Raw genomic sequence first — 15,210 nt, forward strand, 5'->3', positions numbered from 1 at the left:
CACAAAATGATTCCTACCGAAAGTCAGCACATGTAAACACCAGATCGGTTTAGATAACGTCTCATGTAAACAGTCCACCCAATCTTTCAATCGGAATGATTTTAATCGGAATGACAAAAAAGTGTGCATGTAAACGTGGCTATTGTCTGAAAAGGCAGCGAGGCAACAGGTCAGCTGTCTAGGTTTTCGGACGCAGCCCGTGATTTGATCCTGGAACCGGGCCTGTTTAAGAATATGCGGCCCCTTTAAGAAAAAATTACGCGCACTGGGCATGCGCAGAAGAGAGAAGCGCGAGAGACAGGACGAGTGCTGAGACCAGTTGAAGCTGAAAGTGACGCTGTTTAAGGATCGTAAATAAAGGACAAAAGTGGAATATTTTCTCCGGATGCCTTATATTTCCAGTCTGCAGGTGAGAGATGTTTCTCAGATTACAGAGTTTAACATTAATCAGCTCCAGAGTTTACATGTTTAAGGACCAATGTAAAGAAATGCGTTGTGTGTCCTGGTTTATTATTAGAGTGTAATAATATGTTGGCAGAGAGTTTTTCACAGACTCTGACTCTATTACACCAATAAAATGTGCTTAATGTGCCACTTTACAGAAGATCTCAGACATCAGCATAATGAATGAGGGGAAAACAGGGAACTTTGAGACAAAGAGGCTTTTCAGCAGCTCAGTTAAACATGATGGTCCTGTTGTTTCTCTCAGACTTTGGACAAGAGTTGAACAAACCTTGTTTTAAATGCATTTTAACTTGTATCAAAATACTCCATATTCCTGACAGAAAACATGTGTTCACTTCATCTAAATGTAATTAAAGGGTCATTCCATGTCAAATCAACCTTTACCCATTGAAAATAATTAACCCATAAGAACCCACAGTGACACGGGTGTCACAAACACTGGTGATTATCTGGAAAGGTCTTTTTAAAGCAATATCCCTAAATTTCAACTCAGGAAGTCCCTAAGTGACATATAAGGAACACCCAGGTTCAGTCATGTGACAATTTGTGCATTTTTTGTTGCCATGGCAACATTTCCTGTCTGGTTAGCACATGTTGCAGTGTGAGCAATTTTTTAATACACTTGTTTTTGTTACTAAAGGTATTTAATAACTTATTTTAATAACTTACCCATGCAACAATTCTAACATTTTAATAACTTATCATAGAGTACACTTAACCTGATTATAATACATTTCTTAAACAAATTGATATAAAACAAGTTACGAAAATATTGTGGTGACATATATGTCACATCGGGCTGTTAACCTTACAACAGTTGGTGGAATTTTGATGTTATGTATTTGTCATATTAAGAAAAATATTAATGAGCTGCTCAATTAATTTAGCAGATTCAATAATTTTTTTAGTGTTATATATTTTCTCTATGTTTTATATAAAATCTGGGACCCAGAAAAATGTTAACAGCACTGTTTAATATAATTGAAATATTGATTGGTATTGATCTGCGCATGATCTGCACAAAATGTCAGGAAATCATGCATACTTGGGAAAATGACAAAATGATATACCATGGTGGCTGACAAAATGTTACGCAACTGTTTTCAGACTCTACTAGCATGTCTACATTTCACTGACAACAATGATTCTTAAAATCAGCAAGCAGGGGATAAGTGTTGGAAGATCCGTCTTTGGCTTGATATGTTTTGTTATTAATTTTTTAATAATATGCATAATTTTGATAAATGTTGTGGAAAAGAAAAGAAACAGAAAAAAACAGCTATTTAGCTAAAAAAATATTTAAAAAAAATTTTAAACTGAGAAATAAATGCCCAATGTGACATATATGTAACATAAAAAATTATCATAAACGCCAAATGACACATGTGTAACATTACAGATCTTTCACAAGGAGGGGTTGTATTTCAAAAACATCTGCAGAAACATGTTACAAGTGGTCCATTAAGCCTGTTTTATATGCCCCATAATTTTCCTATAAGCATACATTGGTCCGGGTTCTTATGGGTTAAGAATAGAAGGATATTGTTGGGGATTGCCCCACTGAATGCTGGTGAATATGTTATTGACCGCTACAGAACTCTGGTCAGGGAGTCGGAGTCATCAGATTGAATTTGGCTGTTTATTGTACAAGATGTGACCATATACACATTAGTGAAGTTGAGGTAATTTTTCATCATGAACTTTCTCTTGCACATAAACGCTGCAGCTGAGTGAGAGCGCGCGATCTGACTCCTCCGCTGGAGTAAGTGAATAGGCAGATACGCTAAGACTGTACGTGCTGGAAACGCTGCACTACGTTACTTACGCAAGTCATAACTTAAACCTCACACACACAGCCAACTTTAAACTTAAAGGAAGAGAATTCACAACAGCCGCCCCCACATTTGAACAGCAAATGGGTAATCAAAGGAATTCTCTAAAGGTCTGTAGTGTTCCCTTCTAATGTTGGCAACTTTATCAGCCGGGCAACTGGTCTGAGGTAAGTTTTACCATCAATGACAATTTCAGCAGTCCGCACACATCCGTCACTACTAGGCAATGTCTTTCGAACTCTGCCTATGGGCCACTGAGCTCTTGCGAGTTGGGGATCTACGATCAATACAACAGAGTCTGCTTCCAGATTTTCTGATGATTTTTGCCACTTCTGTCGAGTCTGGAGAGTAGGCAGGTAGTTTCTCGTGAACTGTATCCAGAATTGGTCCACCATATTCTGGCAGTGACGCCATCTTCGCCGCCCCATATCTCCTAAAGTGTATGCCACCTGAGGAAGTGATGCATCCCGCCGCCCCATAAGGAGAATATTTGGAGTGATAGGATCAATGTCAGCGACGTCTGTTGACACATATCCAAGTGGTTTTGAATTAAGAATTCCCTCCACCTCCACTAGGACGGTGGACAGGACATCCTCTGTGACAGCTTGGGTTCCGACAGCTACCTGGAGAGCATTCTTTATGGAACGGACTTCACGTTCCCATATTCCGCCAAAGTGTGGAGCACCGGGGGGATTAAACTTGAAGTTAATCTGATATTTTGAAAGCTGAGTCTTGAGCTCTGGCTCCATCATTGAGAAAGCTTCCCGTAATTCTCTGTCAGCTCCGCGGAAGTTGGTGCCGCAATCCGAACGAATTTCGTGTGGTTTACCCCTTCTGGCTATGAACCGGCGGAGTGCAAGAAGGAAAGCGTCTGTATCCATCGAATTGAGGAGCTCAGTGTGAACTGCCCTAGTTGTGAGACATTTGAAGATCAGACCCCAGCGTTTCTCATTCCGCCTTCCTATTTTGACCAAGTATGGGCCAAAGCAATCAACGCCGGTGGAGTAGAAAGGTGGACAGAGCAGTCGGAGGCGTTCTGGTGGCAAGTCTGCCATTTGGGGGACCTTTGGCTGTGCTCTCCAGCGCTGACAGGCCAGACAAAGAAGTTGATGGTGCTTTATAGCCTGGCGTCCTCTGAGAATCCAGTACTGTCTTCGTATCTCAGCATAGACTCTCTCTGCTCCTGGGTGTAGCAGTCGCTCATCAAACTCTTTGATAAGTAGCTTTGTTACTGCGTGTCTTGGGTCTAGCACAATGGGGTGGATTTGCTCTGGGTCTAAGTTTTCCAGCCTCCTTAAGCGGCCCCCAACTCTAATCATGTTAGTCAGTGGATCCCATTCCGGAGCAAGACTGACTAACCGACTATGTGCAGGAACTGGTTTCTGCGCCTGGAGGGCAGCAACTTCTTCGGGAAAACTCTGAAGTTGGCATGCTCTAAGCAGAACAGCTTCAGCTTCTCTACTGGTCACAGGCTCACTGTTTGTGGAGTTTGATGTGGACGCGCCTTGACTGTTTTGTTGAGTTGTCTCCACTAGTTCACGCCATGTGCTGAATTGTGTGGCGTCAGGGAGGTTGGAAGCAGTTTCCTGTGCCATTAAGCAGTAGCAGGAGAAGCCTTTCTGTTCAGAGACTCCCTCTGACTGTGCAACTTCAGGTTTCTTAGGCCAGTGCTCTGGGCTCTGTTTCAAGAATGGAGGCCCTTGACTCCATCGACAAGGCTCAGCCAAACTTTGGAGGGATGTACCTCTAGTTATGTCATCAGCTGGGTTCTCCTGCGTATTTACATACCTCCATGATCTGTGGTCTGTTAATTCCTGTATCTCGGAGATTCGTGTTCCCACGAACACTTTATATCGACAGGAGTCTGACTGAATCCACTCCAGCACAGTCATGGAGTCTGTCCACAGAATTGTCTGACCGATGGAGAGAGTCATCTCCTCCTTCACCAGTTTGGCCAGCTGAGCTCCAGCTAAGGCAGCGCAAAGCTCCAGGCGAGGTATAGACTGCTGCCTCTTAGGAGAAACCCTCGATCTAGCCATTACGAAGGAAACATGCATATCACTTCCAATTTGAACTGCTAAATATGCCACTGCCCCATATGCTCTTTCAGAGGCATCGCAGAACACATGGAGGGAACTGTGCTGTTCTGTTGCAGTTGTGGAAGCTGGTGTGTAACAGCGAGGAATGGATACTGCACGGAGATGTTTAAGCTCGCTTTCCCAGTTGATCCAGGAGGCCTGAAGGTTTGTAGGTAGATCCGAGTCATCCCAGTCTCTCTTTTTAGTCCACAACTGTTGGATGATCACCTTAGCCCTGGTGGTGAACGGTAATATGAACCCCAATGGATCATATTGAGATGCCAGCACCTGGTAGGCTGTTCTCATAGTCAGTGCTGCATGCTCAATGGGCCGGTAATGATAGCCAAGAGTATCAGTTGCACAGTTCCACCTGAGGCCCAATGTGGGCTCCACTGGGTCGACATGGGTTTGAACTAACCACTGTTCTGTGGCAGAGGAGCGGGCTTCAGCAGGAAGATGAGCGACCACGGCTGGGTGACTACTAGCCCACTGTCTGAGATCAAACCCTCCTTCTGCTAGCATACTGCGTAGTTGGTCCACTGTTTGTTTGGCTGCCACCACAGTAGGAAAACTTGTTAGGCAGTTGTCCACGTAGAAGCTCTGATGTACCATGTCTTGCAACCCTGGATATTTGGCTTCCAAATTGTGAGCATGATGCTGCAGAGCAAAGATGGCACAGCATGGACTGCTTGTTGTACCGAAGGGTAGAACCTGCCATTCGTATACATCTGGAGGGTTCTCACTGTGTAGGTCTCTCCAGATGAAACGGAGAAAGGGTTTGTCTTTCGGCAGGAGACGGACCTGATGGAACATGCCCTTGATATCTGCACTTACAGCCACCTGATACTGCCTGAATCTTAGCAGGACGCCCAAAAGTGATGGTCCAAGTGCAGGACCTGGCAGGAGTTGATCATTAAGAGATAGACCATGGTGTGTGAACGAACAGTTGAAAACCAGTCTTGATTTGTTGTTATGGCTTACCAGATGGTGGGGTAGGTACCATGACTCCTCTGTCTGGGCTGCTTCTCTTTGGTTGAGCTTGGCTACGTATCCTGCCTCGATAAGCTTGGCCATCTCTCCTGAGTAGATTGAGGCCCTTTCAGAATCTTTCTGGAGTCTCCTTTCAGTGCTCCTCAGATTTGCAAGAACAGATTGCATGGAGCCTTTGAGTTTAAGAGCGCCTGGTTTCCACAAAAGAGGAGTGGCGTAACGTTGTACACCCTTTACACGGACTTGTTTTGTTTGGGACTCAAGCAGCTGTATAGCCTCTTTGTCTTGTCTAGATCGGACAACCAGTTTTTCGTTGTGAAAGGGTAGCACGTCCAGTTGCCATAGCCTTTCCACATTTCTGTACAGAAGATCGTCTGGGTGAGCAGTGGAGAGAAAGAAACATTGCTTTAATGGTGAATGGTCTGTGGTGCACATTACTGCTCCTTGCAGAGCCCACCCGAGAGCTGTATGGACTGCTACTGGACCCCCTTTGGTGCCTTGGCGAATAGGCTCTTCTGCGGTAATGAGGTGAACTTGGTCTGAACCTATGAGCACCAGTGGACGTACCTTGTGAAATGGCTGTAGCGGAATTCCCCTTAGATGTGCATACCGTCTCTGAAGAGTCTGAACAGGGTATGACTGTTCCACCAGATCTAGACCAGAAGCTGTGAATGCTCCAAACACTTGATAGCGTTTCTCTGGGTTACCTCTTGGGGAGATTTCAAAGGTGACCCTGGAGCCACTGAGATGCGTAGTGTCAGGTCGGACGGTACGAAGGGCTAGAGTCTCAGGTTCACCTTTCAGCTGGAGCTGTTGGATGGCATTGGGTAGGATCATGGTGCGCTGTGCTCCGTCATCTAATATAGCATATGTCTCCAATGTCCTTGATTTGTGGTGTAGCAGAACTGGTACCACTTTCAGGAGGACTCTGCCAGATGTAATGGAGGGTAAGAGGTAGATACGACTCTCAGAGGTATCCGATAATGTTTCAGTTGCATGTCTTCGGGCCACACCATGAAGCACCTGAAGGTGGATACCACCACAGTCACTGCAGGGTTTCTTTAAGCTGCATACTTCAGGTGCATGGGAACGTGCACATTTCCAGCAGCGCTGTCCCTCTGAGATCCATTTGCAAAGTTCATCAACTGACCGTTCTTTGATACTGTTGCATCGAGTGATGTAGTGGTCTTTGCTGCTACAGAAGAGACAGTTGACTTTGGGTGGCGTTCTCTTCTGAGACACCTTAGAACTGAGGTAGGCTTTAGCCTCTGTAGGTGCTGCACCATGATACAAGGCTGTACTTTGGCTTCTAGGTTTAACCACAGTCTTCTCCTTTGGACTGCTTAGAGATTTCTCGTATTGGTAGCGCTGCACTAACCTACTGGACAGTCTCTGTTGCTGAGCTTTGACTTGGAGCCATCCCGCAAAGTCTTGTAGGTTGTATGGGTTAATATTTGGTGAGTTGAGCTTCCCTTGCAACTGGAGAAACTCTATGAAGCCATCTCTTAAGTACTTGGGCAGCTTACTGAGCAAGCGATCTACATGCGAGCAGCAGTTCAACTCCATCCCTCTGGGCCCCTCCAAAGACAACAGCATGCTTACTAGGAGATGGACGCGGAGAGCGAAACTCTGGAAACTGCGAGCGTCATTCGATTTTACCTCTGGTGCTGTGAGGATTGCTGCTATTTCGCTCTGAGCCAGCTGGTGTGGTTGACCATATTGCAACTGAAGAGCTTGCATAGCTGCTGAATATGGGTATGGATGGTGGCGACAAGACTGTCCAATCATCTGTGCCTCAGGCAATTTGAGATGTTCCAGCAAGATGTGGTACTTGTATTTTTCATCTAGCTCTGCATGAGGTTCCAGAAGGTTGTCCAGTGCCAACTTCAGGTTAGCAAATTCCCTCTCGTTGTCATCCACAAAATCAGGAATCTTTGGTTGGGGAGCAGCATGTAAAGAGCGGTGAGGCACAAAGTATTCTGGTTGCTTCAGTGGCTGGTTCAATGACATTAGAGAATTGTCTGCACGGGCGGGCATGTTTACAACAGGAACTGAAGCGCTGTGCAGGGTTTGCGGCACTGACACCACTGGAGGCACTGGAGTATAATGAGGAATTGAAAAACGTGTAGGCAGCGTGTCGACAGGTTGTCGTGGAGAAGGTGCCACTGTGGTGTAGAGGTAAGGCACACTGGGATGCTGGTAGGTTGGCGTGGGAGCTACTAACTGAGGCTGCACCTGAGGCAGAACGGCATTTCCAGCATCGTCATAAGGGTAAAACTGTTTATTAAGCCGTAATGGCACAGTCTCTGCTCTTGTAGCATGGGCTACGGCGCCAGGTAACATCCCAGATGAAATTGGCGAGTACAAAGGGAGTGAAGCGACTGGCTGTATTGGCACAAAACCAGGGTTGAAGTGCTCTGCCGCTGCTGCAGGTGTACTTGAACTTATCTGTGTGGCACTCGCACTCTGTGATGCAGAGGAAGAATGACTGGAGGGAGGTGGATGTGAAGGAGTTACTAAATGAGATCTTAGTGATGATGTAGCAGGCTTTTCAACTTGATCATCCTCCTCATCTTCTTCCTCCCTCAGGAACGATGTGATATGTTCCATCAGCTCTTTGCGCCGACGCTGTCGGTTTTCATATTGTTTAAGCTTACTGTGAAGCACAGTCATATCGGCAGCCTCATCCCTTTCCTTTTCAGAAATAGACTTCAAGATTTTCCTCAATGAACTCATGCTCAACATATCTAATGAACTTGTGTCCGGATGCTCACCCTGACTGGAGACTGGTCGTGACTGACTAGTTATGCCCACTGCGGCTGCTGCTCCTCTCTGCTCCGCTGGCACCTCTGCTGTAGGTGGGGAGGAAAGGGCAGGTCGGTGATGGCTATAGTCAAGAAGATATTCCTCCAGATGCTTGGGTGTGCGACGCTGCCGTGAGGGTCTGTCTGAAGTCTCAGCATGAGGGAATGAAGTTGATCGCTCTTCTGATGACATCACTGTAGTAGTCAATAGCTCCGGCTCGAAGGACCAATGTTGGGGATTGCCCCACTGAATGCTGGTGAATATGTTATTGACCGCTACAGAACTCTGGTCAGGGAGTCGGAGTCATCAGATTGAATTTGGCTGTTTATTGTACAAGATGTGACCATATACACATTAGTGAAGTTGAGGTAATTTTTCATCATGAACTTTCTCTTGCACATAAACGCTGCAGCTGAGTGAGAGCGCGCGATCTGACTCCTCCGCTGGAGTAAGTGAATAGGCAGATACGCTAAGACTGTACGTGCTGGAAACGCTGCACTACGTTACTTACGCAAGTCATAACTTAAACCTCACACACACAGCCAACTTTAAACTTAAAGGAAGAGAATTCACAACAGATATCAAGATATATTTAATACTTTTTGAGTGACAGGCTCAAAACTTTGGAAAAAATAATATTTATGGCACTCAGACAGGTATATTCTATGCAACTGTGTTGATAGAAAAAAATGACAAATGAATGAATGACAAAAATGATTTGTCATTACGGTCGACAATAATAATTGCCCGATGGTCCAGTGCCAGCGTGAAAGACACTCGGGCCAGTGCAGCAGCTTCTTCACAGAAGTTGATAATTTGCGCATTTTTAAGCCTTGCCAATTTAAATATTCAAGCGCACATAGACGAGAAAGTGTCTCTCAGTTTGCTATTCGCAAAGCGCAGCAACAACACACATAAACATGGCCATGCGTCTCACAGCACGCGAATATTCACACAATTATATCAAAATGCCTGTCATGTTGAGTATCATCGTAAACTTAGTCGGTTATGTCGTTAACGTAAACTTGAAATTTGCCAGTCACCGCCAGCATTTATGGTCATTTTCACAAGTTTCATGGCCCACAGAATATCTAAACATGCAATATATCAATAGAAAGAACATAGGCCTACCCTCTGCTTTATTCTAGCTTCATACATAATTTTTTTTAATCAACACTTGTTGCAAGTTTCATGAAAAAGCAACATTTTGAGCATAAAGCTGAGAAAATCATGTTTTTGTAAAAGACTACACCGATGAAGGATGATCAAACACAGATGGAGTAGATCAAGTTCATCAACACCCCAAAGCTTCACAGTCCTAGAGCTCGTCGTGGGTTGACATTTCATTCAATAACATTAGGCAGTTTTGATTTATATGCTGTTTAATGTTGATGATCGTGTTATTTTACATATTCATCTGCTTACATATGATATCGTACGTTGCTGCTTCTTCGACTGTGTTTTGATCATATCTCATTTTATGCAGACTATGCAGTGATATTTTACATTTGATTACTTTTTTTGTACCTGACAATCTAGCTTAGACCTACATGAAAATAACTGTTTATTTCACTTGTATATGTTTGTTCTGTTGTATTTATTTGCACTTTTGCTCATTATTTGATTATTTGTTCTTATTTTAAGACTGTCTTTAACAATATAAAAAAATATAGTTAGGATAATAGTTTTAGTTTAGTCATAACCTTATTTATCAAGGTTACATGGATCAAAAATAACAATAACAATACTAGGCCTATTTTATTTTATTTATTAGTTTTTCTGTGGTGGGGCCAGTGAAAATTTTGGCAGGGCAGGAAAAAATTTAACCCCTGGAAAAATGTCTTATTCTTTGAGCCCTGAAATATATTTAAAAAGAAATGGATTTGCGAGCTCCATGTAGAAACTTTAGCGGTAAAAATGTGACAAAACAAAAAAGCATCAAAATCTGGAGAAACAACTCAAGCAAAGCCAACCGCTTTTTTTGTTGTAAATAGTTGTGTGATGTATAAATAAATGTTGTTTATATTTATTTACCAAACTTACCGCCTACTGCACGCCGCGTCTATGACAACACCACGTATCCGCGACACTAGTAGTTTCGGGAGGTCTACCACCGCCCCTGGAAAAAATCCTAGGGGAAACACTGTGGAGCCTTTAAAATGAAGATACCAAAAGAAATGCTTGATAAGAACCAGAATAAAAGAGGATTTTAGGATATCATTAATACTTCTTGAGTTACAGGCATGCAAACCTGGGGCAAAAAACAATAAGTGTTTTTTTACATTTTTGAAAAGTCACTGTTGGCATATAATGCAACAAAGATTGTTAAAGTCGACAGATTTTACTAATAGTCCTACCAATCTCTGTTTAAAAGTAAAATAAAGCTGCCATCTTTTTAAATTTTACCCTCCTGTAATTTGGCTCAGAATCTCAGGTGAAAATTGTCATATTGACCCCCCTCTAAAGAATTGTGGATTATTAAGTAAATATACATCCATGACATTTAATATTTTGGCTTTCATTAATATTTATGTTTGTCTTTCTTCAGAAAAAAATATTAACAAAATAAAAAAAAAATAGCCAGGTCTGGTCAACTCTGGTAATTCAGTATAAATTAAAAAACTTATCTTTGATTTTTCCAGATCTGGTCCTGTGGGCGTCAGTATCTCACAGTGATCACTGTTCACACCTGCAGTGAAGCCCCTCCCACAACAATTCACCAATAAATACTGGGAATATTCACATCATCCTACAAGAGAAGGACAAACCAGGTGTAGCAGCTGAAATCTGTGTGACTGTTAAAGATGGAGGAGATTAAAGAGGAGATTAAAGAGGAGATTGAAGACATGAGTTATCCAGAACCATCCAGAATAAAACATGAAGATACTGAGGAACAAATAGGTTGGTGTCCATTCTTGATTCTTCATTATTGACTACTTTAGTAGCCGTGAAATAATAATCAGTATATGGATGATAAATGATAGAGAAATGCATCTAAATGATCATATTTTATCAGTTTTAAATCGTATTTAATCGCAATGAATGACAGAACTGACCTTTGCACATTAAAGATACTTTAACACTTTACGATAAGTTTTCATTTGATAACATTAGTTAATGTATTAACTAACAATCAACAATACATTACATTTAGTCATTTAGAAGACTCTTTTATCCAAAGCAACTTACACATGAGAGCAATAGAAGCAACTAAAACAGTCAAGGGCAACAATTTGCAAGTGTTGTAACAGGTCTCAGTTAATACAAAACAATACATTGATTATAATTAGGGGTGCTCCGATTGATCGGCAACCGATCTCTATCGGTCGAAAATCGCTTTGGGATGATTGATCGGCGGTCTCTAAAAAGGCCGATCTCATGAACCGATCGCATGCTGACGACACATAAAAACACGTGCCTGCCGTGAGAGCTAGGGCATCACATGCAGCGACACCGTCTCATTCTCCTTCCGGCGCGGGTAAAATAATCATAATGCTGAAGGTACAATTCATATTTCTGTATTAAATAACTTACGAAGTCATTTGAAAACTTTCTGTGAGACGTAAGTTCACAAACAGCGCGAGTGAATCACAGCGTGCGCGTGCTCTCTCTTTCACTTTCAAAATCCTCAAATGGCTTCACATCAGCGCATCACATCTGCACTAAAATCGAGCTGCACAGTTGACAGAGGATTTGCCACTTACACAATTTAGGCAGTGTTGCATCGTCACTAAAGTTTATCATTTGCATTTATTTTTAAGTCTTGCCAGTGTTCAAACTGCTCAGCACTCACATGCTCTGCATGAGACCGTGAGCGCGCGCGTACACACACACAGGCCATCTCACAAAAAGCTTGCGAGTACAAATTGCGCTGAAATGGTCAAATACACACAAATGTATGTACTACATTACCACCTTGATGAGTATGCACGTAAACCCCGTCGTGACTCGCGAGTAACCGTATTCGCTCTTAAAGTGACAGCAGCCGAATAAACTGCTGCTGTCTCTGAGTTTCTCTTTGTCTTGTGTTGTTTGATTAACCTTTATGACACTCACTGCTCTTGAATGACTAACTTTTGCAACCTTAAGTGTAAGGATTAATCTAATTTAATTTATTCAGGGAAGACCAATGTTAATTTACATTTGATTCCTTATTAAATGTCTTTAGTATTTCTTACCTCAATACTAATATTAGACCTACCTTAAAATTTGTCTTTAAAAACAAAAATGCACTTCATGATCAAATATTTAGGTGAGATAATTATATATATTTATATGACAAGAGACACCTAAGGGGGGGATTCCCCCATTGTCAAAAAAATATCTGTAAAATTCCCTATAAATAATTCTACATGATAATAAGAAGGCTTCAAATAGATCGGTATCTGTGATCGTATCGGCAGATACTGCTTCCTGTGATCGGCAATCGGTGATCGGCTCCAAAAATCCTGATCGGAGCACCCTTAATTATAATATTTATTAATCTATGTTAATGTTAGTTAATAAAAATCCAGCTGTTCATTGTTGGTTCACATTACTTAAAGGGCATATTGCAAATTACATTTTCCATCCATCTATCCATTATCTTCCGCTTATCCGGGGCCGGGTCGTGGGGGCAACAGTCTAAGCAGAGACGCCCAGACTTCCCTCTCCCTAGCCACTTCCTCCAGCTCTTTCCCGGGGGAACCCCATGCCTTCTCCAAATCCACAAAACTCATGTGGATTGGTTGGGCAAACTCCTAAGAAACCTTCAGCACCCTGGAAAGGGTTTAGAGCTGGTCCAGTATTCCACGAAAACCACACTGTTACCCCTAAATCCAAAGTTTCCTCAATCGGCCAAATTCTCCTCTCTAGTACCCTGGCATAGACTTTCCCGGGGAGACTAAGAAGTTTGAACCCTTCTCTCCGGTCCCTCTTCTTGAAAAGAGGGACCACCACCCTGGTCTGCCTGTCCAGAGGCACTGTCCCCAACCGCCACCCGATGCTGCAGAGGCGTGTCAGCCAAGACAGCCCCAAAACATCCACAGACTTGAGGTACTCAGGTTGGATCTCAACCACCCCCGGTGCCTTGCCACCGAGGAGCTTTTTAACTACCTCGATGACTTCAGCCTGGGTAATGGACGAGTCCACCTCCGAGCCCTCAGCCACGTCTTCCTCAGTCTGCTTGGCCTGCCAGTACCTGTCAGCTATCTCAGGAGTCCCACAAGCCAGCCAGGCCCGATAGGACTCCTTCTTCAGCTTGACTGCATACCTTACTTCCGGTGTCCACCACCGGGTTCAGGGATTGCCGCCTCGACAGGCTGCAACAAACGATTATTTTAATAATCGATTAATCTAACGATTATTAGAACAATTAATCGACTAATCATTGATTAATGTCATTGACATCGATGACTAATCAGTAAATTTTGAACGATTATTCAGCTTTTTCAATTAGTTAAAACATTGAGTTATACATAATCTACCTATAATATATAAAAAAGAAAGTCACTTCAGCTTTTGAAATGGTTGTTTTAATTAACTTTAGAGCGGTTAGAACTCAAAACACACACACAAATGTTCTCGAAGCATTGTTTAAATATTCTGTTCGCTTTCAATTGAAAAAATAAATGATAATAAACAAAAATTAGCTGCATTACAGACAAAAAAATGTAAACATCTCTTGGCAGCAGTATTAAGAGCTTCATTTGTAAAACAATAATAGGCCCACTGATTTTCTTAGAACTGAAACAGAAAAAGAGGGCATTTACTTCAGGACACAAAGAATGGTAAAAATATTAATCTGCAAATGACATTGCAGACAAAATGACATAATATTTATCTCTTACATGACAATTGAGCTGACAGATTCTCATTCACCTTTTAATTAACAATATGAAAAAGTAACTGACATGATATTCTTCCTAACATCGCCTTTTGTAAGTCTTTATGCATATGGAACAAAATACAGGCAAGTGATGAGACTATAATACCTAATAGTGTTATAATAATAAAAAAGTCCTCCAAGACTCCAAGCTCGATCAAACTTTCTTCTATGCTAAATAAATCATCACATTACTGTATTTATTATATTATTGTTAATATTATTACAATTATTAGTAGTATTGCATTCTCTAATTAAGAGATTTACCGCTAGTTAGTTAGTTGTTTCCTCTTTAAGTGCTCCAACATGCACATTGTGCTCCCGTGAAAAGTTTCGCCTTGCACATCTCAATCAGCCCCCTAGTTCAGTAGTCAGGGCACTGATCAGGACCAGAGTCAATGGGCTGATCCCTGATCAGTGCCCTGACTACTGAACTAGGGAGCTGATTGAGACGTAGCCTTAGTTTGAAGTTTTGTGAAACTTTCCAACATCTTGCTAGTTCAGATTTATTTGCACTCCGTCATTCGCACTGTTTTCTTCTACTGCAACATTTGTAAGGGCTGCATTACACTCTAGCGCTACAGCGCCGTAGCGGTCAAATCGCATTATTGCAGGTGCTTACATTAGGTCACATGAGATCAAATGACTACTCGACAACAAAGATATTTGTCGACAATTTTTTATTGTCGACAATGTCGACTAATCGTTTCAGCCCTACTTACGGCCACAGCTCTGAGCGGCTGCATCGACAATGGAGGTGGAGAACATGGTCCACTCTGACTCAATATCTCCAGACTCCCTCGGGATCTGGTCGAAGCTCCTCCGGAGGTGGGAGTTGAAGATCTCTCTGACAGGGGGCTTGGCCAAACTTTCCCAACAGTCCCTCACAGTACGTTTGGGTCTGCCAAGTCTGTCCAGCTTCCTCCCCCGCCATAGGATCCAACTCACCACCAGGTGGTGATCAGTTGACAGCTCCACCCCTCTCTTCACCCGAGTGTCCAAGATATACGGCCCGAGGTCGTAATCCAGAAATCCAATAACAGAACACCGCTCGGGTTCAGATCAGGGGGGCCGTTCCTCCCAATCACGCCCCTCCAGGTGTCACTGTCACTGCCCACCTGGGCGTTGAAGTCCCCTAGTAGAACGATGGAGTCTCCAGTCGGAGCACTTTCCAGCA

General features: G+C 42.8%; 1 protein-coding gene across 2 annotated transcripts in view; it reads left to right on the forward strand.

Moving 5' to 3' along the window:
* Window positions 1-275: 275 nt before the first annotated feature.
* The window catches only part of LOC307129890 (uncharacterized protein), a 32,339-nt gene continuing 17,404 nt past the window's right edge, over window positions 276-15,210 (forward strand). For both annotated transcript variants that reach the window (XM_079822689.1, XM_079822688.1), the window contains exons 1-2: window positions 276-409; window positions 10,813-11,071. In XM_079822689.1, the coding sequence (XP_079678815.1) occupies window positions 10,975-11,071 (97 nt within the window). In that variant the 5' untranslated portion in view covers window positions 276-409; window positions 10,813-10,974. The remainder of the gene's footprint in view (window positions 410-10,812; window positions 11,072-15,210) is intronic.

Source organism: Gobio gobio (assembly GCF_949357685.1).
Source record: "Gobio gobio genome assembly, chromosome: 8".
In the NCBI taxonomy this organism is placed as follows: domain Eukaryota; kingdom Metazoa; phylum Chordata; class Actinopteri; order Cypriniformes; family Gobionidae; genus Gobio; species Gobio gobio.